General features: G+C 38.2%; 2 protein-coding genes across 6 annotated transcripts in view; both read left to right on the forward strand.

Annotated features, from left to right (window-relative positions):
* Positions 1 to 13044, forward strand: part of LOC5578628 (serine-rich adhesin for platelets) — a 550189-nt gene that overhangs the window by 517902 nt on the left and 19243 nt on the right. The gene's annotated exons all lie outside the window — the stretch shown is intronic.
* On the forward strand, positions 9091 to 9678 carry LOC5578629. Its single transcript, XM_021839292.1, has 2 exons — positions 9091 to 9522; positions 9587 to 9678. Exons 1-2 carry the CDS (start codon positions 9106 to 9108, stop codon positions 9650 to 9652), a joined length of 483 nt encoding a protein of 160 aa, XP_021694984.1. The 5' UTR covers positions 9091 to 9105; the 3' UTR covers positions 9653 to 9678.

Raw genomic sequence — 13044 nt, forward strand, 5'->3', positions numbered from 1 at the left:
AAACTCAAAATGAGAAATTGTCATTATGACTTTGGGGCCCCCTAGAACCCGGGCCCCAGTGCGGACCGCACCCCCGTAGACGAATCGTAACCTCACTTTTTACCTGTTCTACGATACTCAAAAATCTTGTTGTGGCAAATTTACAATCTTATGTATAAATTTAATAATTGAAACTAACTATTTTAACTATTTCTTACTCAGTAGACGCGCACTTGTGTAGATTCACGGATTTCTTTTCGTAGAACAGGTAGCTTTGAGGTTAGGGAATCGCCACTGATTCTTAAGATGTATTATAATACATATATATTACATAAAACTCATTAATACTTTCACAACGGTTCGTCCTCCTTTTGTGCCTAAGCTGTTCTTCCAAACTTGGTTTAACTTCCTAATTTTTTCGTATATAATCATATATAATTTTCTTATGATTATGCCAAACGGCCATTATACCTAAAGGCTATTATGCCAAATGGGTTAAAGCCATTTTTGTGTATTGCTAATACAAAACAGCTAAAGCTCCATTATGACTATTTGTTGTTGTATTTAACTAATTTAAGGTGATTATAAAACGAAGCCAAACTTAGAATTTTCAAGTGCACAAGACTGGAGAGTTTGACAACAGTTCGCGTTGAAAATCAATCAAATTACTTGCTTGCTGGTGGTGACCACTGGGATAAATATTCAACGTGAAGCGCTGTTTGGTTCTTAAGTCTCGTGCTCTTGAAAATTTGAGGTGTGGCTTCGTTTTATAATCACCTTAATATCGTATTTTTGAACATGCTTGAAGCATTCATGCAAAATTTGTTGCTTTTTTTTCTATATGGTCAGACCAAATACTTTTCTGAATCATCACGAAGTACGTTTTGAATAACTAAATTATTACACACTTCGTTGTTTCGCGGTCTTTAGAATCTAAAAACTGATTTCTGTAGTAAATTTAGAACATAAATCAGCGATTACACATATATAAAAAACAAAATATGTTGTTTCTTCTTAAAGTACAGTCACCCCACAGTTATGGATCAACTAAGGGCCATTTTTCAGAACAAAATATGATTAAAAAACATGGAGACGTACAAAATGAAATTACCTCCCTGGCACTGCAGAATATAGTTGTTTTTGAGAATGCACATCAAAATACCAGATTATTTACGAAAAAGTGTCGATTTCGACAGAAATTTCAAACAATGTGGATCAGTGGGAGAGGAGCATTCTTATTATGGATCAAATCGACTCATATTATGGATCAAAACACTATAGCAGCAATTTATCTGCGAGGTAAACGAATGGTGTGCTAGTGAAAGCATACGTTTTGGCGTTTGTTTCGAAATCGTCTTTGATTCATAACTGTGGTATGGGTTTCAATGCCCCACAATTATGAATCAACGCTTCTGGGAATACGGTTGACATTTTATTTTCTACGGACGGCAAAAATATGCTTAAGCATACTATAATTGATTGCGATGCTGTACAGATTTATGGTTCGCATATAGAAAATGTGTTTTGGGTAATTGCAACTCTATTTGATGAGATATCCCCGTTTTAATCCAACTCTGATCCATATCTGTGTGCTATCCACAACTGTGGGGTGACTGTACGTTTTAAGTGATAAAATCATTATGAACTGCGTTGATTCAAAACCATATGTGCTTTTGATGCATTTGTGGAAACGGTAATAGATTCAGAGACTTCAAATCAAGTTGAATGGTTATATGTTGGTACTTGAGACAAATATTTTTTTTTCCGTTGCGTAATCTGCCAAGACATTTCAAACGATATCAGACGAGAGATCTTATCAGTAAACTGTCAAAGATCTCACTACAAATTCGCGTTGCGACATGTCAAATGTGTAGCTAAAATCTTTCAAAGACATTTTCGAGCAAGATAACTCTTAATATCTCGTCAAATAATCCGTCAAAGTTCATTTGAAGTTCTCCCTAGAGATCTGAATAAGCTTTCGTTTATTGTCAACATAATTTAGTAAAAGATTATATCAGAAAATCATTAAGATAATACAAAGCGTACGCGAACACCAGACAAGTACCATTAATTTAGTCAATAATCCACCAAGGCTATTGTCACTAGAATCTTGATAAAGGTCTCGCTATGGGAACTTAACATCAGTAAAATATAGGGCCCTATTTTATAAGTCGAGTCGATCAAAAACGATTCGACTGGAGTCACTGTCGACCAAAAATTTCGCTCGACTTGGCTCTGTTACTCGAGTTTACTTTGATCGACAATGACTACAGACGAGTCATGTGAATTCGTTCGAATTACAAATTAGACCTCATAATAAATAAACTACCTAAAAATGGCAATAAAATTCCCGATAGTTCTCTCCGTAAATCTCCCAATAATAAAAATATCGTTCAGGGGTCTATTTTATAAGTCGAGTCGATCAAAATGACTCGACTAGTGTCACTGTCGACCGAAAAATTCGCTCGACTCAGCTCTGTCACTCGAGTTTTTCGACAGTTGTCACTCTATGTGACTGGATTACTATGGGAGTCGACGGGTGACATCTGAAATATGCATGCTTGCTTTGATCGACAATGAATACAGACGAGTCACATGAATCTTCTCGATTTACAAAATAGCCCCCTCAATTCCTCCAAATATCCTCCAGCCCTTATAGAAATTACACTGAAGAGGAATAGCAGTTCTTCAATACTTATTTCAATACATACTGCTAAAATAATTCTAGGAGACTAAGGGCCTTATTTTATAAGTCGAGTCGATCAAAAACGACTCGACTGGAGTCACTGTCGACCAAAAATTTTGCTCGACTTGGCTCTGTTACTCGAGTTTATCGACAGTTGTCACTCTATGTGACTGGATTACTATGGACCGATGCACGAGTTCACTATCTGACGTTTGAGCGGTGCTGTGCTATTTACGTGACCATGGCAACAAGTGAACTCGGCACCGCTCAAACGTCAAATTCGTGAACTCGTGCATGGACCGATGCACGAGATCACTTATTTGACGTTTGAGCGGTGCCGAATTCATTACTTTCCATTGTGACATTGATAACACGGCACCGCTAAAACGTCAAATAATGAACCCGTGCATAAGTCCATAGGTTTATGGGAGTCGACGGGTGACATCTGAAATATGCATGCTTACTTAGATCGACAATGACTACAGACGAGTCACGTAAATTCGCTCGAATTACAAAATAAACCCCTAAGGGATCTATTTTGTAAGTCGATTCGATCAAAAACGACTCGACCGGAGTCATTGTCGACCAAAAATTTCGCTCTACACGACTCTGTCACTCAAATTTTTCGGCAGTTGTCACTCTATGTGACAGGATTACTATGGTGACTTCTGAAATATGCATACCTACTGTGTTCGACAGTGAATGCAGACGAGTCACATGAATCTGCTCTATTTACAAAATAGGCCCCTAAAATCTCAACTGAATCTATCGAGACTAAAGTTGATAACGTTGTAGCTAAGACTTTAATTGATGCCTTCTAAATTGACACCAATCAGCTTGTTCAATATTCTTGAAGGCCAGATCAGAATACCGCCCTACGTTTGCCAAGCTTCCCTTCTATATCCGACTTTCACGAAACATTAGTAGACATATCAATAATACCCAATGAGCTACTTTCCTCGAATTTTCCAACCGTAGTTGTGATACACATTTATTGTTCAGATACGACAAATATTCTAGATATGTTCCAAATAGGCTCTCTTAAAAGTCATAAATCTTCCTGATGGAATCAAAGATTCAAGTTTGTCTTAAATCTGGATGTATCGAGATATGATATTAATTCTGTTTGCAGAAGGATGTATTAACTGGAATACAATCCTTTAAAAGCAATCTATAATCTGGCAAAACTTTTCAAGCAACATCGACAGAAATCTACCTTAAAATTGGGAAGAATACTTCCACGAACTTCAAAAGTTCTTTAGACAAGAAGTGCACCTTGCGAAAGAGGAACACGTGATTGAGTTGAAATCAAATTCAGACTGCCTTCTGCGCCTTATCTAGCACATTGCGAGTCATGAGTTCGATTCGATTAATTCAATTGCAAAATATATGTTATATGTCTAGTTTTAGGGTAATTGTTAAAACTTTCACTCGTTTGGTTAGCCGCAAACATGTTTAATCGTAATTAAAATGTTTTAGGATGAGCCAATTAGAGATCTTATCAGAACTGCAGAGGATATCACTGTCAAATGTGTTACTAAAATCTGTCAAGAAAACGGTCGGGTAAGAGAATTTCCAAGATCTCGACAAGAAACCATCGATGGTCCCTATTAGACCATTCTAGGGAGCATTCGCTCATTCTCAACTGAATTTTGTAAAAGATTCAACCAGAAACTCATTGAAATATTCAAGGCGTACGCCAAATGATATTTTGCAAACGATCACACCAGATGTATACCATAGATCCTCTCAATAATCCGCCAATGCTCTTATCATCAGGAAGTTGATAGTGCTCTCAGGAATTTTACAAGGGTTCGGTGAAAATCCAAAGATGACCGTCACAATGGCCGACTTGTTACCCTACTCGAGTTTTCAAAGGCATTAATCCCAACAAACATTTTTGTTGAATAGGAGTTGAACAAATCACTCTTAGGGGTCTATTTTGTAATTCGAGCGAAATCATGTGACTCGTCTGAAGTCATTGTCGATCAAAGTAAGCATGCATATTTCAGATGTCACCCGTCGACTCCCATAGTAATCCAGTCACATAGAGTGACAACTGTCGATAAACTCGAGTGACAGAGCCAAGTCGAGCGAAATTTTTGGTCGACAGTGACTCCAGTCGAGTCGTTTTTGATCGACTCGACTTATAGAATAGGGCCCTTAATCTTTTTTCTGTTTTTAGTAGACTATTGTTCAGCTACTAATGTTTAAAAAAAAACTACTAGGTACCTGTATGTATAAACTTTTAGTCTCCTCAAAGTTCCATTCAGATGCAAAAAGTGATTTACATGTACAGTCGACTCTCCACATCTCGATGTTCTACATCTCGATATCTCTCCCTATGTCGATGATTTCATAAGTCCCTTCAGTCTGCATACATTTTCACTCTCCATATCTCGATATCCTCCTTTATCTCGATATCTCCATATCTCGATGTGTTTCTGTTCATTTTTCGTTCTCAATTTTCTCTCCGTATGTCGATATGACCAATATCGAAGGTTACTAGACCAACATTTTGGGATTCAAAACAAATTAGGAGCGCGAAATGACGTTTGTTTGTGTATTACTTTCTTGGCAACGGAGTGTTTTTCAATCTACACTGAACGGAATCTCCCGCCACAAGTTGAATGAATTTTGGCTCATCCGAGCCCCAAACCTATTTTCAGACACATTCAAGATGATTTTCATCTTTGTGGATATCATCTGTTTACAAATCGCGCTGAATGAAAATCATCCAATCTTGAAAGGATTTTAGGCTTCCTAGAAGATGGATGAAATTGAATGATTTTCATATGAACATGTAAACAAACCCTGCTATGCTTGTTCATCATTTAGAATAATTTGAATTCCAAAAATAATGACCAATATTTGATGGTTTTACGTAAGATTAATAAGTTTATTCTATCGTTAGTTTCAAAAACTATAAGGGTACATCCCTATGGGGTTGTACGAACTGGTGACGTAGGACCACGATGGTTAATTTAACTGAATTTGATGTCGTTCTTGTTGCTCGTTTTGACTTCATATTGTTTTCAGTGCTCGAAACTTTCGTGAATATTTATACATATAACGATTTGCAGCCAAGTGTACGTTTAATCATGTCCCAAATATACATTATCTTTATCCGATGAATTCGTCATATTTATCTATGAAAATGTGAAATTTCACTTCAGGTTGTATGATCATTTTGAAATTATATTAGTAACCTCCTATGAAATATATCATAGCATTGGAAAGAAGTTATTCGAGGATTATAATGAAAGCTTCAGTCATCGCTTTGTTGATCTTATGGTTTGAGAGAAATATTATTCATTGCTTGGCAATGTGATAAATTAAGTCGGAAATATTACTCTGTTAACTCTCTTACACACATTTGGTGGCACTGAAAAGAGCCAAAGGCTTTGTTAGCTCGGATGCTGTAATAGATGAATCGCACTACAGGATGTTATCAGTTGATTGCCATGGTTAAACGAAGAATCCCCAACGCAAGTGTAGAAATTTGTATAAGTTCTCTGCTTATAAGACGAACCAGTTGAATGCTTCGTGGTGTGGATGGCACACATCAGCAACAGGTATTAGATCACACGGCTGAAGTCGAAATCTGAAAACGTAGCTTAAGTTTGAAATCTTGAGCGATACCACAAGCCGGACGCTCGATTTGTCTAATAATAGCAGTAATGATGCCTAACGGGCTTGATTCTTGACTGCACCACAGATGATTTTATCACGTGCCGAAATCTCATAAACCAGATGCTGATCAACAGCTCAGCAGGCTTCTGGCTACGAGGTGCTCCTCGCTAAGCATGTTCGGAGGAGCTCTTGCCAGCTCGGAAGTCGAAACGGAATGAAACCAAATCCAAAGAAGGAAGCATGCTATATACCCTTAGATTAGCAGATTATGCTCCTCCCATTAGTGCTCTTCTCTTTCTAGTCGACCAATCTGGAAAATGGGTATGTGCCTATAATGTGTTGGGCTAAGAATTACTTGAAAATTGCGGAAAATGATAATGCGTGAGAAATTGATTGAACATGAATAGTTGGAAGGGTTGACATTTACTAAATATTCTATAGATAGCTATTGATAATCAATAGTTTTCCTTAGTATGAAGGTGAATTTCTGATTAATGCGTGCCAAAATGATGAAAATTGTACTATCAGAATTTCTCTTCAAAACCATTCTAAATATGACGCAATTTTGTTACATGTGATAATTTTCATAATCGAAATGCTCCCATAAAATATGGCAAATCAAAGACACTGTTGGCACTCTAGTTTACAATCGTTGTGAAATGTTGAGCACTCACCCCGACGGCACAGCAGCAGCGTCCACGCATAGTCAATTATTCATAACAAATTAAATTTTGTATGAAGCTGCGGATTGATTGAGAAATATAAGATCTAATAAGGTCGGAAATATTATTCCTTCAACTCTTTTCCACAAATTTGATGGTCCTGACAAGGTCCGATGGCAGATAAATAGCACTGCGGGAAGTTATCACTTGATTGCAATGATCAAACGGGAAATCCTCAACGCAAACAGCAACAGCAACGAGTAGTGGATCCACGGGCACGTGTCGAAATCTGGAAACGATGCTCACTCTTGGAATCTCGAGCGATTCCGACGCTTGATTAGCAGCATCTCCTCGGATCAGCAACTCTGGGGGCTTCTGGTTTCTGGTTCCTAACGGGCTTGCTTCTTGACCACCGATCACGAGTCGAAATCTGGGAGCGCGGATAAATTGGTGGCGGCGACGACGATGGCTTGGACGCTTCTCCGAGCAGCAGTAGTTTGCCGCTCGGAGAAGCGCCCAAGCCATCGTCATCGCCAACGCAAATCAATCTTGCGTCTTCCTCTTCCGACGACACAAATTGGACTGTGACGCGGGTGCAAAAGCAAAGCGAGAATGACTCGCCCGACCGTGTTCACAGTCCGACCGCAAAAAGAAGACTGAGGGAAGAAGCAGGGACTCGTTTGCTTTTATAGTGGGAAGCGACACCGTCGAAAAGTGCTCGAACGTGATTGGTTGGATAAGAAAGAGGTCAACATTTATCAAATTTTCAATAGTTTAACAACAAAATTCACTTATCGGATATATTACTAACGATGCGTAGATACATTTCTGATCGAATGATACTAAAATCGTAATAATTGGTTCATAAACAACTGAGTTATTAACGTTCAAAATCTCCCCTAATTTCGTTACATGTCTTAAAGTACACATGTACTTTTAAAGTGCACCCCAATATAGAAAACAAAGACGTAGTCCTACGTCAAAACATCGTCTAGAATTGCCTGCAGGAACATAAGTTTTTGTGTTACAAACACTTCGATAATCTAAACACAGCTTCATGATTCAATCCAAAACATAAGCGATTTATGCATTATTTAAATCAGCGGGTTGTGGGGTATCAGCGAATCGTGTGTCCTATAGGTTGATAAACACATGCTAAGAAAAGATGAGTTTGCACAATTATTACTAACAACATGCACTTACCTAGTTATATTCACTCGTAAATACCGACCGCACCACGTTGCTACCACCATATTTGTTTACAATTTACAAGGATGATTTGATAACTTGGATCATTTGGTATCCATATGTTATTTTAGACGAAAATTGAATGATTTTCGATATGGGACATGGAAGAAATTAAAATCCGTCATAGAATAGATGTTTTTCATCTGTGTTACCAATATTCAATAAGCTACTTATTTTCATTCGTTTGTAAATTGAAAATCATCCTAGAGTTGGATGATTTTTGTTCAATGGTCGTTGGATGCATCATATGTTTTCACATTCATTCAGTTTGAGGAATATTGAGATTTGCAGCCAAGTGAATTAGGAATCATTCAATTTGCGGCGGGAGATTCCGTTCAGTGTAGTATTCATCAAAAATTTCTTCTTTGTCTTGATCTCTCCCTATCTCGATGGTCCCTTCGATATCGAGATGTGGAGAGGCGACTGTAGCTGAACGAACAATTTTCTATTAGAAGTGTGAGAAGCTTTCTTTTTAGAACAGAGTTTCCTTAGAAGCGTTGACAACTTCCGATAACCACGAGTCGTCCTGCAGGAGTAAGACACATACGAACAAATTAATGTAGAAAGAAGACAGATCAGCCTCCTATAGAACTAGGAACAGTTTCCTGTCGATGAAGCTTGAAGTTTCCAGAGTAGGTCGGCCATGTTGTTTGCTTCTGGATATCCATCTAACTGCATGCTACGTTGCAATACAATATAACATCAGCACATTTAACACATCGCTGCAGTATCTCGGTAAACTTGAAATGCTGAAGTATTTTCCAATAATCTGTCTCATTTCAAAATGACATATGTCATCATTAATCTCCAATGACAGCCGGTTCAAATAGTCAACATATTGCAATATTAATGAGCCTTCGTCAGTGCTAACTCTCTCCAAGCAATGTAAAAGCACAAATGGATAGCGCAGCAAGTCACAGTGTAGCTTGTCATTCCACAAAGATGGTCGCTTTGGGCCTGTACTTCACCGTCGTAGTATTTGTTCTGTTCATAACTAGTGTCAATCTCCAAAGTCCAGCAACAAAAACGGAGAAAACGCCCAAGATCAGTCGCTTGTACTTCGGCACTCTCGAGTACGTCAATGCCACCAAGGATCAGGAACTCATTGATGGCGTCTTCGACGCCATTTTAAAACGCTTGAACAAGTTGGATGTGGACAACCCCCACGAAAAGAACGTCGGTCGCTACGATATGACTACTCTGCTCTGCTGGGCGGTCAATAATGATCTACTTTACCGTAAATATGGCGAAAACATGGAAGTGATTTTCCAGCTTGCGAAAAAGTTCTACCCCGAACGAGATGACAAGGACAAAACGGAACGAGAAGTAATGGCTCGGCAGCCATGTAAGGCAAACCTTCCGGTGACGGTCATCACGGGATTCGCTTGGAATAAATCGTAGTCTGGGCACTTCGAAACTTTTGAAGTGGGAACTACATGGATGATGAATAAAACTCTAATATTATATTAACTTCTCTAGTTTTCTTCCATATTTGGAGTCAGATTTTGCAATCGCCGGCAGCTTATTTTTTACCACAAAAGAAATACTTGTCTTGCTAACCTTGCGATACTTTGTGAATGTTTTGCAAGATTCCAATCAATTGTGTACAGAAGTCATCTTCCTGCAATATCTTGGCGTTTCACATTGCATACACATGATTTAAAGACAGTAGAGACTCTATCGACTTGCTCAAAAAGATTTAACAGCTTTTTTGGACCTTTTTGTGCATTCCTGACCTTGTATAATCTATAAAAGCTTGAAAAGAGATTCCATTTTCTCCAAGAAGCTCAGAAACCTTTTCTCATGGACAGCTTCTCCTCTCGAAAGCTCCCTGTAGATGTTCGGTCAGAATCTTCTTGAAGCTGGCAAAGATTGTTCCTAAAATTAAGCAGTATTTATCAGAAACCTTCTAGCAGAAGCATGGACAGCAGCTTCTGGAAGCTTTGGCAACTTCTTTGCGGTATTTGGACTTCTTCCAGAAACCGACACAACTTTTGTTCAGAAATCGAACTACTTTAGAGTAGCCTTTTTCGTAAGATTATAAAAAAAACACCTTCTTACAGAAGTTTGGAGAGCTCTAAGCAGGAGTTTCGAAACCTTTGTCCTGTTCGACTGCTTCATTCAGTCGCTCGCACTGCTTCTTTTGCAGAACAGATATTTTCTTTCAGACGTTTGGCAGCTTATTTTTCACCTAGCGTAACTTCTTCCTAATGTTTGGCTAGTTGTATTAAGATAACTTGCAAAAGCTCTGATCGATGCCGCCAATATAAATTTGTCAAAGATATTTTCAGAATCTTTCACAGGATAGGGACGCGTCCCTAGAAGTATTATCGAATCTCCCCGAAATACAAACAATATTTCATCAAACCTGAACCTATTTGATCCACAGAAGCTTGGACAGCGTCTCCCAAAAATATCGACGAATTACAAACAGCTTCCCGTTGAAGCATAACTAAGTTGTCAAGAAGCCTGGACAAGCTACTAAATCTACTTTTAGTAGCTTAGATAACGAATACTAGAAGTTTTGACTTTTGGATTTTTGTACTTCTCCCAGAAACTAGCACAGTTTTGAATTTTGTTCTCATATCAAGACAGCTTCGTGAGGAAACCGAAGCAATTTCAATAGCTTTTTCTACAAGTTTGAACAGCTTTATCGGAAAAGTTTGAGCAACTTTTTTCGCATCATCATCTTCAGAAGGTTGAAGGTACGTTCTTACAAAAGTTTGAAACAACCTTCTAAAAGATGTTCTTCAGAACATTCGATAGCCTCGTTATGTAAGACAGCTTCATTCAGATGGTTGAACTGCTTTTTTTAGTAGTCCAGACAGCTTCTTCCTACCAGATAGGATCAGTCAGACGCTTGAACGGCTTCTCTCTACTGTTTTCGCTTGATTTTTTCTGTGGTTGAGACATCTTCTCCCTGACATTCAGAAACTTTTTTTTTTCAAGTGTCTGAACACAAGACAACTTATTCCGGTAGCTTGGAAAACTTTTGTTCAAAGCTTTAGATGCTTCTTTCTCTTGTGGGAGCTAAAGTGAATTTATTTGGACATCTTGCAGCTTATCCTAGAATCGCCTAAAGCTTCTACTTGAAAGTCTTGCACTTTAACAGATTTTTAGAAGCTCTTCCAGTTAAATCAATAAGCTTGGACTGCTTCTCTGAAGCTTGAATAGCTATTTTACGAATGCTCAGTTTGCCTCTTCCAGCTGTTTGAACGGTTTGAACAGGTTCATGTGAGATTTTTGTAAAGGTTATTTTTTTTCTAGCAGAGCCTTGAACAACTTCTCCTAGTAGTTTGGACAGTTTTATCCAGCAGTTTGAGTTGCTTGTTTTAGAAACTTGGACAGCTCTATCCGAAATATCTGCTTCTTGCAGATATCCTGGAATTTTCTTTCAGAAGCTTAATCAGCTTTTTCCAAAAGTTCGGATAGTATCTCTCTGGAGTACTTATGTAATTTTTATCTCAGCGAACTGATTTTTTTTCTGGCGGATAGCTCCATTTAGAAGCTAGAAACACTTATCTCTTCGTTCAAACAGCTTGTTTATGAAAGTCGGGCAGCATTTTGGATAGCTGTTTTTCAAAAGCTAGGCCTGTCTCTGACAGCTTCTCGTCAGCTTCTTCATGAAGGTTGAATAGTTTATATGGTAGCTTAGGACAACTTTTGCAGAAGCCTAGACAACTTGTTTAAAAAAAAGGACTGCTTCCAAAAGCTTGAGCAGCTTCTTTCAGATGCCCAGCAAATATTTTCAAAGAGCTTCAAGAACTTCTTGTTGAATAATTTAAACCTCAAAAGATTAGAACGTTTTTGATAGTTTAAGTCGTTTCTTTTTGTCAGACAACTTAGTCCAAATTCGCAGGCGATCTTATCTTGCAGATCGAACAGCCTTTTAAAAACGCCTCAACACTACATCTTGTTAAATTTCCAAAATTTTTAAACTTGGTTCGAACGATTGGGAAATTTTATTCAGATTTTAGTGCATCAGTGCCAACAGCACCTTTCAAAAGCTTGGACAATATATTTGGCCTTTACTAGTGCCTTGAAGATAATTCCTGTTGGAAATCTACTTTCAGAAGCTTCGATACCTACTTCTAAGAGTTTGGTCAAATTCTTACTAGAGTTTGAACAGATCTTCCACTCAGAATATCTCTTCCTTACTAGTAGCGAATAGCTCTATTACGAATATTATCTTCTAGATATTCACGGCAAAATGCTCAGAAAGCTAACGTACAAGCCCCATAAGGCTGCATGCAAAATGTACGTATATCGCCTCCACCCATTTGTACGCTTATCATATAAGATCGTGCGTTTACTCGGAAGGCTTCTCTCTGTGTTCGAAACAGCTTCTTCCTCAAGTTCGAAATGCTTCTTTCAGCGGTCTAGACAGGTTTTTTCTTCGAAACTTTGAATAGATTTCTTTCAACAGATTGGTCTGTTACTTCGAGATGTGCGGACGGTTTGTTGTAGCGACCTTGGACTGAATCTAGTACAGCCGTCTACAGGAGCTTGGACAACTTCTCTCTGATGCTTGGACAGCATCTTTTTGTAGTTGGGATAACTTCTTTCAAGCACTCGTAAGATTGAACAGCTTATTTAGACGGCTTGAACAGTACTATCCAAATGTTTGAGCAGCTCATTACATAAATTTCGTCACAATCTTGAAATCTTGTTTCAGAAGCTTGAAGCTTGAGCTCCTTTAGTTTTGGACAGCCATTTTTTGAAACTCAATACTGCTACAGTATTGGACAAAACATTTGCAACTTTTTCGATTTTTTATACATGGACCGATTTAAGTGAAATTTTGGCAGAACATCAGACATAACTTGAATTTTAACA

The sequence above is a fragment of the Aedes aegypti genome, chromosome 1 (genome assembly GCF_002204515.2).
Source record: "Aedes aegypti strain LVP_AGWG chromosome 1, AaegL5.0 Primary Assembly, whole genome shotgun sequence".
NCBI lineage: Eukaryota > Metazoa > Arthropoda > Insecta > Diptera > Culicidae > Aedes > Aedes aegypti.

Excerpts from the sequence above, each read along its gene's own strand:
- LOC5578629 (XM_021839292.1), top strand. The coding sequence starts at position 9,106 with ATGGATAGCGCAGCAAGTCACAGTGTAGCTTGTCATTCCACAAAGATG. Across the intron at positions 9,523-9,586 it reads AACGAGATGACAAGGACAAA|GATTCGCTTGGAATAAATCG; the intron begins ACGGAACGAGAA and ends CGGTCATCACGG.